Raw genomic sequence first — 23528 nt, forward strand, 5'->3', positions numbered from 1 at the left:
TGGTGAGAAAAAGAAAATGGGAATGTCAGATAAAAATACACACATACCCACCAACACACAAAACCAATACAAACACAAGCTCTGGAATTAAAACAGACACTAATGATGTCTTATTATTCTGTTTGTTGTTTTAAATAAGCAACACAATTTGCAGATATTATCAAAGGTACTGCCCAGCAATCCTCATCCACTTCTGTGGGTGGCTGGATAACATGCAGAGGTTAGTATTACATTTAGGTTTAAAGGGATAAAAAGCAAGGTATCAGCTAACTGGTGATATGTCCAAAATCTTAAAGCCAAGAAAGAGCAATACTAGTAACTGAGAGCTTCCATAAAGCAGCAGCATATTTTCCTGGCAGTGCATGTAGAATTTCAATAAATACCTACATGACTCAAAAAACAAGTCTTGTATCTCAAATTCCCAATCTTCAGCAGCAAGATGTACCATTGTCCTTGACGAAAGGGCACACATGATTGTCGGGGTGACTTTGCCAACAGTTATGAGCTATTTACCATTGTGACAATTAGGTAATCTGTCAAACCACATCTACTAAAACAGATGAAGTAGCATTGCTAGAGAACTGAACCTATCCTGACAGCATTTAAGATGGTCCAAAAACTGACTTCTAGCAGTCATCTCAAGATATTACATGTCTGCTCCATTTGGTATAAAGGGGTTTAATTTCCTTTGGGTTACATTAAGACTCAAGCAGCAACAGACACATTGTTTAATAAAGAATAAAAAAGCTCTTAGTAAGGCCTTTTTTCCAACAAAGAATGAAGCCAAATGCAGTTTATTTCCATTTTAGGTTTTTTATGATCTTTCAAATCCCTGAAAAACAAGTCACAAACAGTAACACAAGAAAATTCACTTCAATGCAAATAAAGATTCAATATGCATCAAGTGAGTTTTCTATTCTATTACAGCTTTTTCTCAAAAGCCACATCTCTCACTAATTTCAGGGGATCCAATGCAGATTTTTGTTTAAAAAAAAAAATCTGTATTCTACAATTCATTGGTCATCTGTTGGATAGAATGCAAGCACATCAAGCTCACATAACAAAAAGTACTGCACAAACACTAGACACTTTAAGACAGATTTCACAGTCAGCTTGCACCTGAATGTAACATTTGTAGGGGAAAAATACTATTTAACATATACAAATCCAAAATGTAGCTATGCCTTTTCTTGTCCTCTATGTTAATTGGACATCAAAATTGTTTTGTTTTTTAATCACAAGACATGCAGACTTACATACACTCTTATACATAAGCCCATGTTCAGTGATTTTCAGCTAATTTCAGAAATTTACAAACAAAACAAACACCCCTGACAAATTCTACAGGTATGGCAGCATTAGTAGCAAAAAGACTATATGAAATCTAGGTGTGTCTAAAACAAAGTCTTTTTAATCAATATTCACTGTAACATACTGTAGTACTCAACCATGTAAAGAAAAAGTCTTTGTATATTCATCTAAAAACTCTCTCTCCATTTTGTTCACATTTTACATGTACATTCAGAATGATCTGGAGTCCCTCTCACACACAAAGAATGCATCTCACACTTGCCTGATGGTATCATCAGAGACCAAAATGTACAGAGAAATGAACTCTACAAATTCAACTGTCATCAAAATTTCAAAGAACTTACCATTTTCTTGGTGCGCATGGCACATTCTTCTAGTGTTTCAGCAGCTTCATATTTTCCCTGCCGCCTGTAGAGGGCTCCAAGGTTTTTTAATGTAGTTGTTACAGTGGAACTGAAAAGAATAAGCCACAATCATAGTGGTGTCACCCTTTCTGGCTGCCCTTCACAATAAGCAAAAGGGGCATTGTCTTTAGGACAGACTAAAAAAAACTTCTAGCAACTTTTTTTAAACCATTCTGGAGCCTATTTCAGGCACTTGAGTTGTTTTACATTCTCATGTTTTATTTCTGTATATATTTATTTCTGTGATCCTTTAGATCTACTGCCTACAGTACTAGACACTGCATTGATCCTCCAAGTAAGCCTGTGTTCACATTTTTTTGGAAATGCAACTATATGATTCTCCTTGAATTTTTCAAGTGCTGTTTTATGATGGACTAATATAGGTGCACTTTGTTTCTCCTTATTTTGAAATTAAATTACAATTTAGACTCATCCTTGTGTCATGTTAGTTAACTATTTCTTTAAATGCTAGAAATTTCTGTGCACATTGGTATCAATGTAGATTATACCCAGTAGATTAAATCAAAAACAAAATTAAACATATTATGCTGCCAGCCCACACAATGTATCTCATTTTATTAGATTATTTTAAAATCAGTTTATTTCATCGACTAGCAAATTCTCCTGCATTAGACTGTGTACAAGCTGACTCCATGAACTTTATCTGACTGCCATATTTTTCACTTGTACACAAACAAGACTGTGACAATGACTATGGGTCACTTTAAGCATGACATCCACCTCTGAAATGCAAATATGAGTATACACCTGATAAAATTCAATAAAAAGTTGTTGAATTCTTGAAATAGTTACCTTCAAAGTCGCATATTATAGCCTTCCTTGAATGGGACATGTTAAGGAAATTTGAACATCTTAATACAACTATTAAAGTTTCTTATATCTGCTTGGATGTGTTTCTAACAGATCTAATTTTGAGCATTCTCAGTAATAAGAAAACCATACAAGAAAAGCTAATAATCGGTGATGCTACAGAGGAACTGAAGAGGAAAACTTTCGTATTTTACAAAAATATGAAAATTTGAAATATGGTCAATGAAACAAACTCTTCTTCTTGCATTTTCTTATTTAGATGCACAAAGTTTTATCATGTGAATGTGTAAAAACAAGGACAGATATGATCATGAGCATTAAAACCAAGACCGAGACAATACAAATTCTGGGATGGAGTAGTTATGGGAATAGGGAGAATATAAACTGGAGGAGGAGGACACAACTGTTAAAATATCAAGTTTGTACCTGTCAACTTTTGAAGCTTTATGCCAACTACCATAGTCCGGAAGAGGTTCTCCTTCTTTGTTCTTTCCCTGAAACCAAAAAATTAATAATCAAAGAAAAAAACTATTTGTGTTTGAAACCACAGAAGATTTAATGCTTCCTGTTGACAAATACAACTGCCTCCTATGTACAGATCTAGTCTTTGATAAACTTGCATCAGATGATATAGTTTTACAGTCTCTCTTTTAAAAAATTTTTTTTTCTTTTTTGAATGAAGAACTGGTTTCTACATCTATCTAGGATGCTCACAAGCCAGTCGTGTCTTGGTATTAGCTGCAGCATGGAAAAGAACTGTTAATAGCACTTCTTTCTTCATCAACAGTTGTTTTCTGTCAAGCCAGATTATTGCAAAAAAGATGTCCTATCTTCTTAAGTCACAGAATGGTCAGCAATGTGTAAGACTAACTTTACAAAATGAACAAGATTTGCTTCTTAATCTGAGACAAATGAATAATTAAATGGTAAGTTTCAACCTTATTTTCTTCTCTCTCCTCAGCTCTCATCCATATAGGCTTGTTTTCTCCTGACAAATATAGAAAATACATTTCACTGTATTCACCTTGCAAACAAAAGTGCACTCATACTACTAAATTTCTACCTGTGAACTTCTATCTTCATTTACTTGAAGACCATTTCAAAGTCTTAGTCTGTTACTTAGATATACCCTTTATCCTAATAAAAATAAATAGGTATGTCTACATTAAAACAATATTAGTTTTTAGGTTCTGGTACTGATGTTTTTAATTATCTCCATTTTAACTTTAAGAATCAACCTGTACACTCCCACTTTTGAGATGAACTTTTTGTACACCACCTGCTAGCCTACTAAACATAGTCTTTTCTGAAGTGTGCAACCTACCTTCTACTTTTCCAAACTCCTTTTCATGAGCTCGTGTCAAGACTTCTTTGTATAGTGTTTCTGCTTGTTTGTACTTGCCTTGTTTCAAGTATGCTGATGCCTGCACAAATTCCTCCTCAAGTGAGTCTTCACATTGCAAGTCATTCAAGCATTCATCTTGAAATGCATTCTGCCCACTCTGCCTAATTTATCAGATTAATTTTTTTCCATTTTGACTAATTGGTAAAGCTGTGCCCTATGCCTAATGCTAAAGTGTAGCAGAGAAAAAAAATATCCATACTTTTTAACTCATTCTCAAAAAAAAACAAAAAAATAATAATACTATATGCTGACTCATGAGCTTTGGTGATTCCCTTAATATTTTAATATTTAAGCCTAACAACATTTGTACTCTCTGAATCCTGGTCTTATGTTTATTAGAAAAGCTCTCCAGTTGATGCAGTCAATTCAATGCCAGCCTCTGCAGCAGAGAGCAGCGCTGTGCACAGAAATCTAAGTATAATCTATACTACATGCAAAATTGTTTGCAATAAACATATCACTGATAACAGAATCAACATCTTTATTTTTCACTTCAACTACTCTCCTTGAGAAGGTAAAAATCCCACAACACAGAAAAACCTTCATGACAAAAACTTCAGAGATTAAACATTTCTGAAGACAAATACCAGAAAGTCTCTAAATATGAACCAATTCATTCTTAAAACAGTTTATTTATGCAACGTTTCTACCCAAAATATCCATGAAAATAATTTATTTTTACGTATATTTTACCTCTAACAAAAAGCAGCCAAATCAGTTCACTCACCTCCCTCCCTTTCCATAATTCTTTACTTTCAAAATATTTTTTTCAAAATAATCTAGACATTTTCTAAGATTTCAATATTTTTACATCAACTCCCTATCAATAAGACAATGGCCACAACTGAAAATTTAGAAAGAAACCCAACACCTTTGCACAAGCCTTCCAGTAGTTATTAATAAGCTCCATGTGGATACATGCATAGACAAAAGAAGAAGTTGCCAACATGAATAGGAATATTACTACTACTAACAGCAAAAAAGGTAACAAATGACACTGTTTCACATGAAGTTTTTGACACAAAAGACTTATTCTGGGAAGAAAGTAAATTATCCGACTGCTTAATCTAAACTTTGTCTTTTTACTTTTTTTCATTTTTAAGGTCTATTTTGACAAGTCACTTAAATGTCAAACATCTTTTTATATCATGTATGAATCTTATATAAACTATGATTAAAAAAATTTTTATCCATCAAGTTTTAGTTTATTCTTTAAATATATATATATATGAGATGCTTTTTTTGAGTATTTTGCATAACTAACTTGTACAAAGTGAGCAGCATCAAAAGAGTAAACTTAGGACTCCCATATCAAGAGAGAAAAAAAAAGTCTCAATTTTAATGTCTAAAACCAGTCTCAATTTTAACATCAGGCTTACCAAGTTATTTTGAGTCTTAACCACATTGGTATCATCTGGCCCCAGCCGTTTCTTGTAAATTTCTAATGCTCGAAGATAATATTTTTCCACCTGAAATCAACAAATGTGGGAAAAAACAAAAATACAAAACAAAAAATTGACAGCAAGCGCAACAAAAGCCAGTGCTTACACAGCATCATTTTCCTGCTGTAGTGAAGAGTTTATACTTTTTAAAAAAGCAGCATGCATCCCTTCACCTACCTCATTTGTCTTTCCACACAACTTGATAGAATTTTTTGCTTTTTTACAAGCAAATTCAACAGGTTTTGTAGGGGGTTGAAGAAAACAAAGACCTATTTGGATATATTAACCTATTTACTGGAGTACATGGCAGCCTTAACACAAATAGAGCTTGCATTTTCTCTCTACATATTTTAACGTCTCAAACCTGTCCGCTACTCCCAACCAAAGGTGCTTCAGATGTAACATGTTTTTATTTTGTATTGCTTTTAATGAGCGCACTCATCATGGGGAGATATGTGCATACAAACATTTTATTATTATTATTATTCCTATTATTACTCAAAATTTTATTTATATATTCATTTAGCAGATGAGTCAGCTAAGATTTAAGGTTTACCTGTTTCACTACATCCCAAACATCTGTTCCAAGGTTTAAAAAAAAAAATTTAGTATCCCTCAAAAAAAAATAAAAAAATGCAGTAGCTTCCCCCTCATCCAACACGTACAACAGCAAATAATTACATACCAACTAACAAAGGTAACAAAGGGCATAAAAGAAGAAGGAAGCATAGCAACACCACCATGATGAAAATGACAGCCAACACCAATGTATCACACAATTGCCAGTGTCACAAGGCAACTACAAAAGTGACCATTTCATACAAAATCTTACCAAATTGTTCTTGGTTTTTGCTACATTAGAGTCATCAGGGCCCAGTTTGCCCTCATAAATTTCTAGTGCTCTCTGATAGTACTGCTCTACCTGTTGATGAAAGCTTGCATGTGACATTTATTAGGCATAATGGTATTTGAAATATGAAAGCTGATGAAAGACCTCTTTCCCTGTTCAAGTAAAGGGGAGGCCCAAATGGACATGTACATGATTTTTGGCATTAGTAGTCAAGTAATTAAAAGTTTGAACTACTCTGTGGTTTTATGTGCTTGAATATAATTTACTCAGATTGTTTCACTTTCAAATATGTGTGCATGCACCTGCAGCAAGAAATTACATATGCTGTTTAGAGAAATATCAAATGAAGTATATTAAATTCGAACAAGAATGGTAGAATCTAGAAGGAAACCAATTAAATTCTACAACCTAAATAACCTGACCACATAGTTGACCAAAGAGTTCACAAAAGACCAAACACTCCTGATCAATATCACTGTCTAAATTATCTGAGTGGCATAAATGAAATAACAAAGCCAATGAAATGTTGCCCATTGAGCCAATGTTTGTAGAATCTTGGGAAATATGTCTTCCCCTCTTTCCAAAGCTCAAGAGTGAACTGCAACGCTCAAAGGCTTATTTTTTGTGAATGAAATAGTATTTTTCACTCATATTCTGGGAACTGATATTTTTTAATGAAGTAAACCTACTCATTTAAATAGTTTTGCACTCAGCATCTAATCATACTCCATCCCTCTTATTCCACTTATTCCTTCCTATTTTTTTTATTTACCCAAACTGATATAAAGAGAACTCTACCAAAAGCCTTCTATCAAATTAACTCTGGTATGTATTCTTTACGTAAAAACTACATTCTCTGGCCTTTTGTGCTTGGGGAGGCCATGTTACAAGTACATAATCATCATAAACAGGCAAGTTCATTTTAAATCTTCCCATCTGCAGTTCTGGCATGTTTTTCAATTTTTCAACAGAAAATGTCTTATATTCAAATGTATGTATTCACACCTAGAATCAGATCAAAGCTGCTAAAATTACCAAAGTGCATGCGTAAACACAGACATGCCTGTTTACAGTGAAGATAAATTTACTTGGAAGCAACCCACAAGAAATACAATCTATGGCAATATTCTTTTCTGTTCTCTGAAATAAAAAAAAAGGAGCTATTCTACAAATAAATTCTTTTCGAGATTTTGTTGTCTTATTTTCAAATACAAGAAATACTTACCTCCTCATATTTGCCCTGATTTTGGCATAAAAGAGCCAAGTTGTTCAGTTGCTTGGCAACATCAGGATGGTCCTTCCCAAGCACCTACAGCATCAAATTAACAACTTCTACTAATTTGGAGTAGTACTTCCACCATCAATAAATTACAATGTTCTAAGACTAAACTATTCCAATCACAATTAAGCAAGTTTTTAAACTTAATATTATCTCCTTATCTTAAACCTGATTTAATTTTTCTGAGTTGAACAATGGAAAAAAATATACTATGAAAAATCCTGCACGTTCTCAGAAAAAACTATTCTTTTTGTGACTTCCTCTCAAACACTGTGTGGCATACTGTTATATTTTAAGGACTGTGATTTGAAGATACGCATTTTATTAATATTTCAATAATTAATCATATAATAACAACAAAGTGAAATGGCCATTTTCCCAGATGGCATTCCTGCAGAGGTACTCAAGGCAGACCCAACAGCCACAGCAGAGATGCTACACCCCCTGCTGCAGAAAATTTGCGAACAGGAGCGAGTTCCAGCAGACTGGAAGCTTGGTTATCTAGTAAAGCTACCCAGAAAAGGCGACCTGACAGTGCTGCAACTTGGCATGGGATTACACTGTTGTCCATTCCTAGAAAGGTGCTCACCAGAATCATCCTGGAGAGACTGAAGAATGCCCTAGACAAGAGACTGAGGCAAGAATAGGTAGGCTTTTAGTTGTGGCCCTATGCTCCACTGGGGGCGAATAGGATCAAGAAGAAGTGGCCATTTTAATTATATTTTCAATTCATTCATCCCTTGACTGATACCAGTCAATGAACAGTTATGCTAGACTGCTGGTAGTGGTGGTCCGTATACAATGGCTCATAAAGCCTGTCTTGCGTGGTCGTGAGCAAGTCCTGCATGGAATGACCCATCCATTCCTTCAAACCAGTGTTTGCAAACCAGTTCTGTTTCTCCTCCTTTTTGGGTCAAGCCTCCGTTCAAGGTACCCAAGGTACAGTGCTTCTCAAAGCTGCAGTCGTCATATGTCAGCAAAGTAATGTTTGAAGTGATGAATCCCTCGCATTAACATTTTAATTACAAAGAACGAGGTAGGTAGTTTTATGTCAACTTATTACTATACTACTGTCACAAAAGGACATTTAGTTTTGAATTGTAATGAAACAAATGCGGCAATTTAAATTTGAAATTCATAGTACAGTGATTTTTTAGGCCTTGGTGGTCTGCCATATTTTTTACTTAAGTAAAGTAGTCCGCGGTCCAAAATACTTTGAGAACTGTCTAAGAGTGTTATGCCATGTCACATAATCGAGCCAGACCATCCAGAGCTGGTTGTGAGAAGGAATTCCTGGTGTCCTACAAGGGTAGCAACTGAGTTCCAAACAAATTCATTGGTTTTGCATTCTTTGTAGGATATCCTCAAGTACTTGATCTCAAATGCCTGGATTCTTCTCTCTGTATCAACAAGCAGAGTTCACATCCCACATCTATACAATAGAATGGTAACTATAAGGGACTAGTACATCTCTAGTTGCTAGCAAACCTAATGGTGTTGCGACACCAGATCCTATCTAGCCTAGCCATTGCCGATGTTGCTGTTGTGATCCTGATGCAGATGTCCAAAATACAGCTGCCATCTTCGGAAAGAGTGGTTCCCATGTACTTAAAGTGATTTACTTCAGGTGGTTTGTTATTGTCACTGTTTTAACCATGACAATGTCAGTGCTGGTTTCCATTCCCATTTCATATGTGTTACCGCTATCTGTCGGTTAGGTCTTGCAATTTACTGTCATCAATGTCATCTGCAAAGTATAGATTGCCATAGGAGCTACCCACCAATGGTAATGAAGGTGTGATGGTGACAAAGAGTTGAAGAGTACAGGTGATACTTGGTAGATACTGATTGTTGTCTGAAAGAAGTTTCCCGGCTGTTTGTTGAGGACAGCACTCACTGGCCTCTTGCACAGCCCTTGATAACATTTTGCATTATGTGTCACAGTCTCTCATGCCAGACTGTCAACTGCCTTTTTAAAGTCAATAAAAATTGTGGAAGCGATCTTGCTGGTGTTGTAGATGTTTTTATATCAGAATGTGACAGTTGAAGATCTGTTCAGCTGCACTCCTTCCTGGTCTGAAGCCAACCTGTTTCCATCAGTTGTAGTGTTGATGTGATTCTGGATTACTTTCACCATCACTTTGCTTAAGTGGCTGATTAGGCTTATGATTCTGTAGCTTTGGGACTGTTTACTGCTTCCCTTCTGGAATGAAGCCATATTTTGGGCCAGTCTTTGTGTTTCCAGAATCTTTGCAAGAAACCAGCAAGGACCTTTACTGCTTCTTTCCCCACAGCCAAATATGTATAGATAAAAAGGGCTGCATGAAAACATTCCAACACCATTCATAGTTCCTGTCTGAAATCTGGGTACTATGAATACTTTCTTATATTCCTATTTTCCCTGTACATCAGAAAATCTCTATAGCTTCTTTATTAATGACAGAAAAGGGTCTTGAAATACACACATTAACTGGCCAGAAGTGAAAAGCATGAATGTGAGTTATTTCTAATGCATATGATTGCGCTGAAAACAGGGGTACTATCCACACATACTTTTTAATTAATTAAAAAAAAGCTTTACCTTTTCTCTTATTTCTAAGGCTCGTTTACATAAAGGCTCTGCCTCTTTGTATTTTCCACGCTTCCCATAAAGTACCGCCAAATTGTTAAGAGTGGCTGCCACCTGGTATGAATATAAAGTGATCAGAGATTACTGTTTTTCAAAAACATTCTTAAAGCACTGATATCAAAGCTGTTTACATAGTCAAAGCTGCTAAAACCTTTACATGTAAATCATTCTTATCCAGTAACATTCAGAACTGTAAAAATTGAAAGTCAGCTAGGAAGAAGTATACATAGTCAATACGTTTCTTTGCATAATTACTGCATTTTTCTTTAGTATGAATTCTTATGAGAAAATAAGCTTAAAATACTCATACGCAACACCCTTGCATACATAAATGTGTGCACGTTATCTAAAAATAGTATATCTGCAAAAACAAGGTGAAAAATATTAAGAAACAAAGGAAGTTGTTAGTATCATTTTCAAAAATGACAGCAGTGCCCCCAAACAACCGACAATCTGCAAACATTTGTCATCAAGGTTATTATCCGAAAAGCAAATGTATCTCATTCAGCTAGCATATCTATTTCTATCCTGCATAGGTGATAAATTCAATAAACTTTTTAAAAAGCACACCAAACAAACTCCAATAATTTAAAGAAGCATATCATGCTTTATAGATATAACAGAGCACATGTATCACACTAACATCACAATAATTTATACATCCTTCAAGATACCTTTGCATATCTTTTACTCGCTCACACACACACAGAGTCCAAATTTGGAAAAACTGAAACTATACACCCATTGGTAAAAATTACAACTGAGGAACATCCTTAGGGTCCTTGGCTGCCAACCTCAAAATTCACAATTCTCCAGCCTTACCACTAGATATGATTACCTCTCCTCAAAACTCTTCTAACCCTAACCCTGACAACCTCACTACTACCTTGGTTAACCCTAACTCCTATCCCTAAGCCTAGTCACATCCCATCTAGCCTAGCACTTCCTTGTTGTGACAAGAATGCATGTGGGCACACATGCACCGCATGCACAAACACACCTGAATATAGAAATCAAATTTACACCCTAGCAAACCTGTTGTATCAAACACATCACTTCAACATTGGGAATAAAGCTGCCAAAGCAAAAAAAAGTATTACCTTAAGTTTGCCTCATGTAATAATTCTTAAAATAAAAACCCAGGATTGATGATAACAATGTATATAAAAAGGCAGGTTGTAGAACTGAGAGGCGAGAATGGGGATGGGGGAGGTGGGTCTGCACAATGCACAAGAGCGCTCCATGCACCATGATCTTCTAATACTACTCCAAATGTCTGATAGTACAAATCACCTATGTATCATTCTGAACAAGTACAAAAATAAGCATAAAAAGCAAACAGTTTCTGCAGAAAGACAAAAATAGTCTAATGAACAAACACTTGTATGAAGATTCTTTTCCATCATTAAATAAGATTTTGATAGGTACAAGAATTCAAGACATAAAATCATTTAGACTTCACTACAAAAACAATTTCAAAAGTTTAAAAAAATGTCAGAAACAGGAAAAAAATGAAACCTTTAAGTTCACTAAGTGTATTAAGAACATAAAATCTACTGAAAGATTCTGAAATTCATACTTCTGGCATTGATCTAAGGGGATAAAATATAGGTTCAACTAGTCAAAACCACTCAAATATACATGCCACTTAATGCTTAAGTGTCAGTTTAATCTAACACTTTTCTCACTCTTGGTACAGCAATGTGAGATACAAGAGAATGGAAAACAACAGTGCTGCCATAAAAATAAAAAACTTTGTTTTGTCACAGGAAAAAACATGAGAAAAGTACATGACAATAAGGGAATTAAGATACAAGTTCAAAACCATCTTGAATGAGATCAATCATCAATGCAGCAACAAGCCTTGGTCACAACTATTTTTACAAGGCGCAGACACAACAATTGAAAAAAAAAAAGGTATAAAGCTGCAGTCACAATAAGGGTAGGGAATAGATGAATGCATGAGACAACTAGTGCACAAGGAAAATCAAAAGGAAAAGTGTCAAACTGATGGGGATGACAACAACCAGACTCACAGCTGGGTGGTCAGGCCCCAAGGTTTTTTCACGAATTCCCAATGCATCATTCAATAGGTTTGCTGCCTCCTTGTACTTCCCCTGGTCTCTGTGGTGTTAAAAAAACAAACAAAAAAAAACAACAAATGATGGTGGAGGAACAATCAGCAAATAACTAAAAAACCTTCTGTCATGAAGCACAGCTTTTCTGGAACCAATGCCAGTCCTATGAAAATCCTCTATGGCAGCTTGCAATATCAGTCGCGAAAGAAGAACTTTAGTACTGTTTTCTTAAAAATTAAAGAGACTACAAATTTTTACAGCTCTGACAATTTACTAAAAATAAAACCAGCTAAAAGATCTCCTTTCACGTGAAGATTGCATGCCACCGCTGCAAAGAAAGCGAAACAACTGTGAAAGCAAAGGTCTGTTCCTTTTTCTCCTGCAAGTGAAGAAAAATGTATAGCACTCACTCTTAGGGTAGAAGACATTGTATTGCAAGGGGACAAGAGAAATCACTCACTGCTGGATGGCTTTTGCCAAGAGTTTTTTCTCGTATGACTAGGGCATCATGCAGTAGGTTGCCTGCTTCCTTGTACTTGCCCTGGTCCCTGCAACACAGCTGCTAGGTCAGGCCTGTGTAAGCTGGGCTAACCTCTTCCAAAGCAGGGGATGCCCATAGGTGCTCAGAAACTGAGCTCAGAACTGGTTTATTTACCTCATCTAAAAGTTAAATGTTATAAGTAACAAAAGAAAAAACCATCCAAGATTCAAAATATAAAGCAGGTACCAGGTTTTTTTTGTTTTTTTTTTTTTTGGTGGATGGAATATTAGTGCTTTGCCCTTCATCCCATTAAGTGAGAGAGAAAGAGACTTAAAGTTGCTCTTAGTTTTAAAGAAACTGGTAGTCTTATGTTACTCTTTCCTGTAAAGAACCAACTGATAACTAGTGACCCTGATCTTAAACAATGTTCATTATCTTAATTTCAAAAGACCACTTTGGAAAACTTCTTTATGAAATATGATCATACAAACATAAAAAGCAAAAACTGACTCGGACCTTTCCAACAATGCCAATTAATTGCAGCTAATAAGCACTAGCATATGAGGGAATATATTAATCATCAATATATCATGGTGTAAAAAAAAAAACCACACCATCAAAGGCACGTGATCAAAAACCAAAATTAAAAAAGATTAAAGCAGTTTCAGAAGGCAGATAGATGCAGATAGTCACATTTATCTTTCATCACAACCTGACATGATAGAAGCAGGTATGCTCTCTGCAGATTCACTGGGTAAGCCATGTTTAAAACATGATCAATCTCATCTATTTAAATCTACAAACAAACAAGACCGACAGACACAGTCTAAATACACAAAGGTAATGCCAGTTGTGATGCTGCTCAAGTCTGGAAGTCTTACATAATATCCATGAACAAGTGCCAACTCTGGGCAGAATGTAGATTTCGCTGAGCTTAAGTACATTTGGCAATTTTTATCAGATTGCAATTATACCTTATGAGACAGTTAGCCCTAAAGCAACAGCCAGTTGGATCATACACTTGATGGAAGACAGACACACAGTTAAACAATTACCAAAGTATTACAAAGCTCTGATATGGTAGGGCTGTTTTCTCTATGCAGTTTTTCTCCCTGTGATATGCACATTTTCTCCTATTTTAGAAAAGGGTCCTTGTACATTATTTTTTGGAATAAAGTTGTAGCCCTAACACTTAATTTAAATTTCTATACACCTAATTTAAGTAAATTTTCTCAGACTTTTAGCAGATGCAGAGCTGTCTCGTGCCAAATGTTTTAAAATTAATACTCAAATTTAAAAACAACAGCCATAAATGATAAAAGACTATTTTCAAAAGAATGGACTCGAATTTACAATTTTCAAACTATATCAGAGCACAATCTGCAATCATGGCATGGTTCTTGTTTATTGTGTACTGTAATTTCTCCTACACAGCATAAAACCCAGAAATCATAAACCAAATAATGTGAAAGATCTAAGCACCTGTAGACAAGCGCGAGGATGTTGAGCATAGTGGCTACATCAGGATGGTCATGGCCACTGGTCTTCTCAAGGTCCTCTAGTGCTTGCTTGCAGAGAGGCACAGCCACCTCATATCGTCCCTGAGATGCATACTGGATCACCAAGTTGTGAAGTGTACGCAGTCTTGCAGGAATTTCATACCCACCACTTGCTGCTGAAGCCATAGCACCTGGCTGTGTTGGTGATAACACTGAAAGAGCAAAGAATAAATATGAGGTGAGGGTTTAGGGGGTGGGTTGAGAATTTCTGATACCAAATTGTTGCTTGTTATTAAGGCCTAACACGCCCAGAAAGAAAAAAATTTATATTCACAAGATATTGCTGAATTTTTTTAATTATCATCTATTTTGCCATTGAATGGGAGTTCAAAAAATAGTTTTACTGCACTTGTCACGCTATTGGTTGTCATAGAAATGATCCAAAATGGCGCCAAAAGAAACATTTTAAAAAGCTTATATTTTGTGAGTAGACTTTTAGTAACTCATTTTTATCTAAGCCTTTCACATAATTTATGTGTTTGATGGAAAATATAACCACCTTTCAATGTTTTCCTGCATATAAATTTAACACAACTAATAAAATTTATTATTTCACTTTTAAAAGTCAACATTTTGCAGTTGTGTCTAAATGTTGACTAGGCTGCAAAAAAATACACAGTAATAAAAAAACGATGTTCGCAAACATTAAGCTCCACAGTAATAGGTTTAGTTAGTTATGTAAAGGTCCAGTATCCATTAGCTTCATAGATATTTCCATCTCTGGTTTCTAACATTTAGTGATGCTGTCTCACATACTGCTTCCAATTTTTTTAAGTAGAAGCATTAGTAGGAAACACTCTGTGCTCATCTTTCTTAGCCAGCAAGTTGCAGGGTGATGGGATGAACATCAACATAGTTATTTTATTAAGGATGTTAGTTCAAAAGCTTCTTCATTAAAGACACAAACTGCACATGGAACTGAACTTTCAGAAAAGAACTCTTTGGGAGTATAACCTATTCATGGAATGTAGACATACGTCATTGAGTGCATCCGAGTTTGAGCAGCTGCTCATATTCTGTTCTTCTGTATGCTGTGATTATTTTATGGATCACCTTTGTAGTCACATAGATTAAAGATGCATGATTTTTGTGGCTAGGTGGTTCCTTATTTTCTATCAAAGATTTCTGGGAAAAACATCTGATGTCTGGCCTTTTAGGGGGTTGACAATGATGTGCTCTCTAGACACTGAATGGATACAAACATGACTAGATAGCATTCTTCATTTTATTTGTTAGGAATATTATGCATAATCGCCAGTCTGCACACATTTTGTTACATTTGGTTTGAGTAAGATAACCCAGCCCCCACCCAAACTTTGCTCCTTAGCTTATGTCTGGGACTGTGGCAAGAGATGTATGTGTGCATGAGATAGTCTATTTTTTTCTTTTTCTTGTTGACAACCAGGGCAAGGGTTTGACTTACATGCAATGAAATAACCATCAAGTAGTATTTTTATATAGCTAGATCCAGATATTTTATACACAATGTTGGCTGCTTCTGATGCAATATCCATGCTTGACAACAAATTCATTGCTTCAGCTGTATGGAGATTTTTTTTTTTGTCTGCTACTTCAGAAGCTAATGATAAAGCTAGTAGTGTTTAGAAGTTTACATGCATGTTAATATTGTAACTAAATTTTAAAATACAAATGACCTGTAAAAAAAAAACCTCTGTGCACACCATGTAAAGCTCTGTTTCCTTACATTCCAGACAAAGTACATAAATAACAAGCTCTTAAGTTTACTCAAAGTTTGCAAATGTTCACATCTAGTCCTGATTATTACCAAGATTTGCAGCAGAAATCGAAACTTCGCTCCCCACCAACCCCCCCGAGACGTTTGCCAAACGTGGTTTTTATTCTTTTGCACATTGTATTTTGAGAAAAAACAACCGTCTGACAGGCACAGTGAATATTTAATATGTAGCATTAATGTCTCAGAAAGTATTCCCAGAACTAGCTTTGAGTTACTGTCGACATTTGTTTTCATCCAAAAGCCATGACATTTGGATTGTGGGATACCCGAAAACTTACAAAGCGTGTTTGTGTGACCTAAGAACCCCTCAAGGTCGACGTTAGTGAATTGTGATCATTTTAGGAAATTTCCAATCCTTTGTCTTGTCTAGAAAAGACCCCAAATCATAGTACGGGAACCTTCTATCAGCCGTGACCTAGCTTTTATCTGAAGGCGATTGAAAGCTCTATCTGACGATGTGTGATGTGACCCAGTTTCTCAAAAGGTTGAGTATGTTGCTATGTTCCAGACACACTCTATTCTCCCTAATTCCGTGCTACACAAAAGCTATTATGAACTCAGTCATTGTCTTAAGTGACAAAATATACATATTTCTAGATAGTTTTATGAAAAACCACCTGAAGAGTGGATAGAAGACATGCTGAACATTCATAATGCCATAATCGCAAAATGGCTAAAAGTTAAAATTTTCGTCAATTGAAGGGGGCATACTTGGCCTTAATTAGAAATGTAGCATAATAAATTTGCATTTTAAATCTGTATATTTCCTAAAATCTGAACAAGTACATCCAAAATGATAACCATAACCTTTTTAAAGCTTGCTCACATACATGCAACATATTAGAGTTTTTCAAAACTTGTCAAAAACATGTAATCTGAGCATCAGCCACAAGCATACAAAACAGTTTGTACAGGCTAAGCAAGTATAAATATTCTATTTAAAAAAAAAAGTCTAAAGCATTATTTCTGTCAAGCAATTTTGTGGAAGAATTAAGACTATTTTTTTTTTAACCAAGATGTGCTTACACATAAAAGATGAGCATAAAAACATAACACAATGAATAATAAAATATTCTGATAATTGATTACAGTAATTTTGTGTTGAAGACTACCTCCTATTTTAAATCTCCAGATTGTTTTGCTAAGCCCTTAGTACTGTTAAGTAATAAACAAGTGTAACCTTCAGGGGAATGGCCATCATCATCATCATCCGGAAAGCCCAAGTCAAGTGGCTGTGAAGGTGGCTCTGCCTCTTTTTCTTCTGTCGACTGTGTAGATGAGAATGAATGCATCATGAGCAGCTCATTATACATCATAATTAAAAACTGACTACATTCCGTCAGGACTGTGGACTTAATTTATGGATGTGTATCATGTGAATAAAATATTAAACACTTTCTACTTAGTTGTATATAAGGTAATGCGGCATTTTTTTAAAAATTATATGTGAAAAATACAAGTATAGGTACTGTGTAAGGAGTGTTGGGGGTATTTGTTTTACGCCAAGCCATTAACTATGGCTATATCATGGCAAGGCAACCAGCCTAGTAAACAGATGCCACATGCAGAGATGAGAGCTGAACCTAGGACAGCACGTCTTCATTGTGACAGGTGATAACCGTTGTGCCACCGGATCACCCCACTGTGTAAGGAAACTAAGGATGCTTTTATTTAGTTTTTAAAAATATAATAGAACTATGCATTTATTGCTGAGCTGCTACCATAAAACTAGCATCAGTGTTCATGATCATCATCATCATCATACTTTTAAAAGCCACTTTCTCTGTTTAAGCTATTTTTTAAATTAACATAAGTTGTGGTTCATCAAGGTATCTTCTGCATTCAACACCTGTGCAGTCAGATACCCTTTCTGGGGGATGCTGCAAAGCTGGCAGAGTGGCAAAGGTGCTTCTTGTTCCCAGATATGATGTACCACCTACTTTGGCCACAGCTCCTGGTGCTTTACCTTGTGGACAGACAGGGAAGTCCTTCATTTTTCTTTGGTTTTTACCAAAGTCAGAGCCAAGGATGGTAGCTGCTTTGGGCGGGCCTCTTTGAGGCTGGAGACCTTGCACCCCAATCCCACACCTCAACCACAGTCCAGGGAGATGACAACACACTGGTTGAGTGTTTGCATACTTACAACATTGGAGTCGCCAGTGTCATATTTCTTCATCTCGTTCATGAACTCAAGATGTCTCTTTTCCTCATCCAGTGTTGCCACTTTCTGTTCACTGAACTGCAGCTTCTGCTGTGTATTTGCCAGTTCATCCCTCAGCCAGCCATTTTCCTGGCACAGTCTCCGAACCTGGGCTCGCAATTTCTGTTTCTCTGCCTCCACACTCTGAAAATGCTGTGTGAGAGCTATCATCACCTGCAAAACAAAAGTAATGTCAACTGAAATTAAACAGAATCATTCATGTCTCTCTTCTAGCATTCTTTGAAACCACAACTGTGCATGTCCTTTATGTACTAAGCTTGAAGACTTTCAACAATAACACAAAGCAGCACTTTTTAAAATAACAATGCATGGATATGTAAAATAAATCATGACAATACAGCGAAACTTATTACCTCCGTATCTTTATCTAGGATGAAGCTCTTTTCTTTTCCCATCATCAGATCCGACACTGCTAAACTAGGAAGCGACATAACACTTACTACAATCACCACTCTTGGTATTCTCAACACAGTTGATACGTAAAAGCTAGATATTCAATTAAAAAAAAAAAAGGACATACCTGTGCCTCACCAATGCCAAGCTCGATGGTTTCAAGGGATTTCTTGAGGATGTTAGTTTTTTCCTCCACAAGGTTAGTATCCCCACTTTCACGTTTGATGGTTTTGAGGGAGGAGAGGAGAGAGTTAAGGATCTGATGGTGTTCATTCTTTAATGTTTCTAGGCCCTGGATTACTGTTTTTGTGCTGCTGACAATCTCATCTTGGCTGAGAGCTGTCATCTTTCCTATCTCCTCAATTTTTTTCCTGTTGATGGTTTAGAGACAATTGTAATATAGTCTGCATATGATTTCCTGGTAGTTTGTTGGTAACACTCCAATTTTGTTAATTATACTTAACACAGCACTAAAAATTAAAGGTTTATAATTGTCTAATTCTCTTACAGTGTACACACATAAAATTAATCTCTTTTTGTTTTAGGTTGCATTTAATACAAATATATTCATGATCTAAATATTGCTCAATGTTTTATTTAACCCAGGATCTATATGACATCCCATAATGTGTTTGACAATTTCAGCCAGCCTTTCAAGATGCATCTGACTAAATAATAAACCAAAGCTACACTTGTTACCTATATTTTTCTAACTACACATGCATCTTTACAATATAAGCACATGTTACATCTAAATAGATGTTGGGCACTTTAATTAGTTTTTATCCATGTCACCAAGCCTGATGTGCTGTAAAATAATCTTATGCTTTATTTGGCTATGGTCCTGTAGCCAATTTTAGTGTAAGACCCTCAGCATGAAATGAATCCTTTACACTGCATATATAAACTGAGTCACCTTAGCATGCATACTCCATTAACACATCATTTCTTTCCTTTATGTAACAGTTGGATATATCTGAAGATTAAATCATTCTCTGAAAAAGTATCTATTGCTTGTAAATAATACTTATACACTGTTGTTATGGGTTCTGATTTGTCTTTAAAGTATAAGATCCTGACAGACTTGAAGATGTGTTTGATGCATATTAGCATTGCCTCAAGTTGCATCCTCAGTAAATTCTGTCTAGAAATGCCTTGAAGGCCTGCTCAAATCCTGACCTTCTTACCTCTGTATCAATCAAGTTACAAAACACATTACTTTGTGTAACATTAGGAACAAACATCCAGGTTTTTAGTCCCACAGAATACACCTTCTTTCAAACTGTATGTGCTGAATCCACATAACTTTCTCTTTACACATTTAGAGGACATAAAATGCAGATCATTCACTGAGCCATAAATGTCAGCTTCACATAGAAACCAGGAGCCTACTGAGCTCACATTCATCTTCTGGCTTAGAACACACCATTTGTTATGGTAGTTGTTACCCAGAAGTGCTTTTCTTTACTCTTCTCATAATATACAACCAACCAACATGTGCACATTGTTTTTCTGTGAATATCTATTGTATTTACATGGTTAAAAGCTGAGCTGTTTGGTTTTTCATTTGTTTGGATGGGGATGATGGATTACTTACTTTCCACTGCATACATGGATCATTGAATGTTATTCATTATTGTACTGCACTTACTCTGAAGTGCAGACATGTTTTAAATAAGTTATTATTTCAGAAGTCAATGTTTTTCACATATTAAAAAGAGACTGTAAGAGTTTTGAAATGGACAGAAAAATTACTATCACTTTAATCCATTAAGATTTTAAATATTGGGCACAATGAGCACAAATGACTCCTCCATCACCAGTGGAATAGATTCTTGGAGAATCCATCAAAAAAATTTTAATCTGTTTTTATAAAAGTCATGACCATACAGAAGCACATATACACAAACATGTGGTTGATTTTTTTTGTTATTTTACACTGTGGTTTATTGCCTTAAATATTGTTATTGTATTATGGTCAACTCCAACACCACAGTTAACAATGGACCAAAACATTATCACTTAACTTCTCAACCTATCAGCTTCTGTCTTCTTTAGGACATCTACATAATGAGATAATGCACAAAGACAATATATGAAATAACATCCACTCATATTTTCCTTTCTGAAATCTTGTCCGGTTTTTTTTCCTTAAACAATGTAAGTGCATATTATACTACCCTTCCAATACAGATAAAATATAACCTTGTGTCATTTTGACTTTGAAGATAGCTTCACTGAAAGACCTGTCTACCTTTGCCCATAATACCTGCTCCAATAGGTCTAAAAATACTGAAATAAACAGGAAACCATTCACTGGCTTACAATTTTAAAAAAGCCACTTACTGGTAGTTTCTTAAATTCTCCAACAACAGGTAAAATTGGGTTTATCTTTCTTAAATATACACATCTGCGTTGTATGACATCTTATTATAAATATGTACCTGAGTGACCGGCTCCCTTTAAGCATAGCTGTTGCATAAAATCAATAAGCCTTGTGTGCATATATTCTTCCTGAATGACTCAGACATAGCTGAGTCACAGGACACATTAGACAAGCATCTTTGCTGATTATACCATCCCAAGCTGTCACCTGGATCTTTTCCCTTCCCCAGGCAATCATTATGACAGCGTTCTTGTTTCATTATGGACTAGAAGAGGGTTCTATAAACATGCCTTACAGCTCTTTTTCTTAGACAAGAAAACACATCTGTCCACTGGGTCTGTCATTTTCATTAGTGTTTTCTACAACACAACTTCCAGTCAACAAAAATATCTGAAAACCAACAGGTCATTAGCATTTTCCAACTCAGCTGACGCAAACCATCTTAGTCGCAGAACACCTATTTTTTGTGGAAGGAGTGGGGTGGTCAGTAAAAGAGCATCCTGCCTACAAGAAATTATCCCTTTAAACTGATCTACCACTTACTTTCTGTAATTTTTTGCCGCCTCTGTATCCATTGTGGAAGAAACCGTGAAAAGGTTCAACTCCGATGGTACAGACAGAAGCTATGCGATCACCATCAGAATTATAGATTGGAGACAGCAGGAGCAGCCCACTATGTGTATGGGTGAGCACGGACAATCCAGTCGCAGTAATGGCCTGCACTGCCCGGTACAAAGCAATTCGGTGCTCGCTCAGACCCTCAAATGAGCACATCTTTAGGTCCCTGGGCACATCACCCAGCTGCAACGGCTTCTGCTGCAGAAGCTCGGAAGAAACAAACAGGAGGTGAGAATGCCTCTTACGCGAGGCCTGTCTGTTTCCCCCTTTTCTGCACGAGACAGAATACCATGGCTTCAGCCGGTCTTCATGCTAAGCAGAGCTGCCGGCGGCTAGTACACATAACGCCCGATCTAACGGTTAGTCCATGCACGACACTGCAGGCAGAAAGCTGGAGAGAAGGAACAGTCGCAGTAGCGCTGAACGCCGCCAGTGCGGGCGGACAGCTGGGCCATGCGCATCACTAGTCGCCATCGATCGCTACGCTGTACTCCGGGGGCCGATCAATACGCTCGCATTCTACTGCTGCTGCTTCCAACACCACCGCCGCTGACTTGGAATCGCCTCACCAGACAACAGCGGCCACATTCATAAATTATTCATGTCAGGCGTCACTCTCTCTCTCCTGATCGCACAAATGCACACAAAAACCACGTCAACCTCAGCGCGCGTTTTTCATAGATTACTAAAATATTTTTTGAAACTTTCATTTTAATAAATGCTAGGTGGTAACTATTTGCTCGCCTGTCTAACGGATAATCGAAAAGACGAAGTAATCTGGCAAAAAAAAAAAAAAATAAAATTCGTCCCTGCCAGTCGGCCGAACATCAGCTACCAAACATGGTAACAATACATCTTTGTTGTGACCATGTGCAAGCTCGACAACCAGTACTCACGGGCATACATTACTAAATGAAGGTCTGTGATTCTAGCAGTTATACAAGTCACTGAATTTTCCAGACTACTGGCTGTTTGTCAAAATGCTACAATTTAACTACATGTACCTCTTTTAGTTGAACCTAGATATTCTCAACAGTCAATATCAGTATCAAAAGAATAAAATTTCTTCATATAAAAGTAATTATATGATACATGTTGGTAGTATTCCTGGAGTAATTTACACCTTAGACTGGGAACAACATGAAAAGGACATTATCACAGATTGAAGACCAACAAACCCACATCTCCCAGCTTATTATACTACAAGTAGCGATTCCTGTGTAAGTACTTGTCTTATGGTAGCAAGTTGTTGCTAATCATTGTGTTTGCAAGTATTAAGAATGTATTCTGAGTTGACCTGTCCACCATGGGTGCTCTCTCCACTAGTCAAAAGTTAAAAAAATTTGCAGAGGGATAAATAACCCATATTTTATATATTCATGTACAACTGAGCATAATATGCAGCAGCAGAATACTACCACCATGGTTTTACATAGCTGACTACTTCCTTTCATGGTAGTTCCAAGAAAGTGCTTGGCATAAGGTAACAGGCTAGACAGTGAGCAGTGTGAGTGTGTAAAATGCCAAACATTAAGCAAATTGTCATGGTGTCTATGAATAGATTTTTTAGCAAAAATCTTGAAGTGTTTCTGTCTGAAAAATGAATGCGCATGCCAACATCTAGAACTTGCACATGACTGATCACTTATTGAATATACAAACACAAACGCTCTTTTGCCGTCACTTTTTGCCACAACTGGAAAATGTTGGATCACATGACCCAAACTAGCAATCCTGTCTATGTACATCCGGTTGTTCTATTGCCATGTCAGTCAAAATGCAGAAGTAACTGTTATTAGTCCAGTACTGAAATGATTTAAATCATTCACAAACTAGCTCTGTGACATTAACATAATTTGAAAATGAAATTATTTAAATGAACAAC

The 23528-nt window shown here is 36.2% G+C and overlaps 1 protein-coding gene across 13 annotated transcripts in view; it reads right to left on the minus strand.

The window, feature by feature from the left end:
- LOC112571203 (kinesin light chain-like) overlaps window positions 1-23528 on the minus strand; it is a 44522-nt gene that overhangs the window by 13401 nt on the left and 7593 nt on the right. For 6 of the 13 annotated variants that reach the window (XM_025250051.1, XM_025250050.1, XM_025250045.1 and 3 more), the window contains 13 exons: window positions 18767-19010; window positions 18169-18399; window positions 17206-17293; window positions 14193-14421; window positions 12188-12275; window positions 10104-10205; window positions 7469-7552; window positions 6226-6315; window positions 5331-5420; window positions 3871-3970; window positions 3485-3534; window positions 2973-3040; window positions 1656-1764 (listed from right to left, as the gene is read on the minus strand). In XM_025250051.1, coding sequence (XP_025105836.1) covers window positions 1656-1764; window positions 2973-3040; window positions 3485-3534; window positions 3871-3970; window positions 5331-5420; window positions 6226-6315; window positions 7469-7552; window positions 10104-10205; window positions 12188-12275; window positions 14193-14421; window positions 17206-17293; window positions 18169-18399; window positions 18767-19010 — 1573 coding nt within the window. Of the gene's footprint in view, window positions 1-1655; window positions 1765-2972; window positions 3041-3484; window positions 3535-3870; window positions 3971-5330; window positions 5421-6225; window positions 6316-7468; window positions 7553-10103; window positions 10206-12187; window positions 12276-12689; window positions 12778-14192; window positions 14422-17205; window positions 17294-18168; window positions 18400-18766; window positions 19011-21568; window positions 22206-23528 lie in introns of those variants that run through there. The other 7 variants (XM_025250054.1, XM_025250049.1, XM_025250044.1 and 4 more) reach the window with 6 other exon arrangements.

Source organism: Pomacea canaliculata, linkage group LG8 (genome assembly GCF_003073045.1).
Source record: "Pomacea canaliculata isolate SZHN2017 linkage group LG8, ASM307304v1, whole genome shotgun sequence".
Taxonomy (NCBI): Eukaryota; Metazoa; Mollusca; class Gastropoda; order Architaenioglossa; family Ampullariidae; genus Pomacea; species Pomacea canaliculata.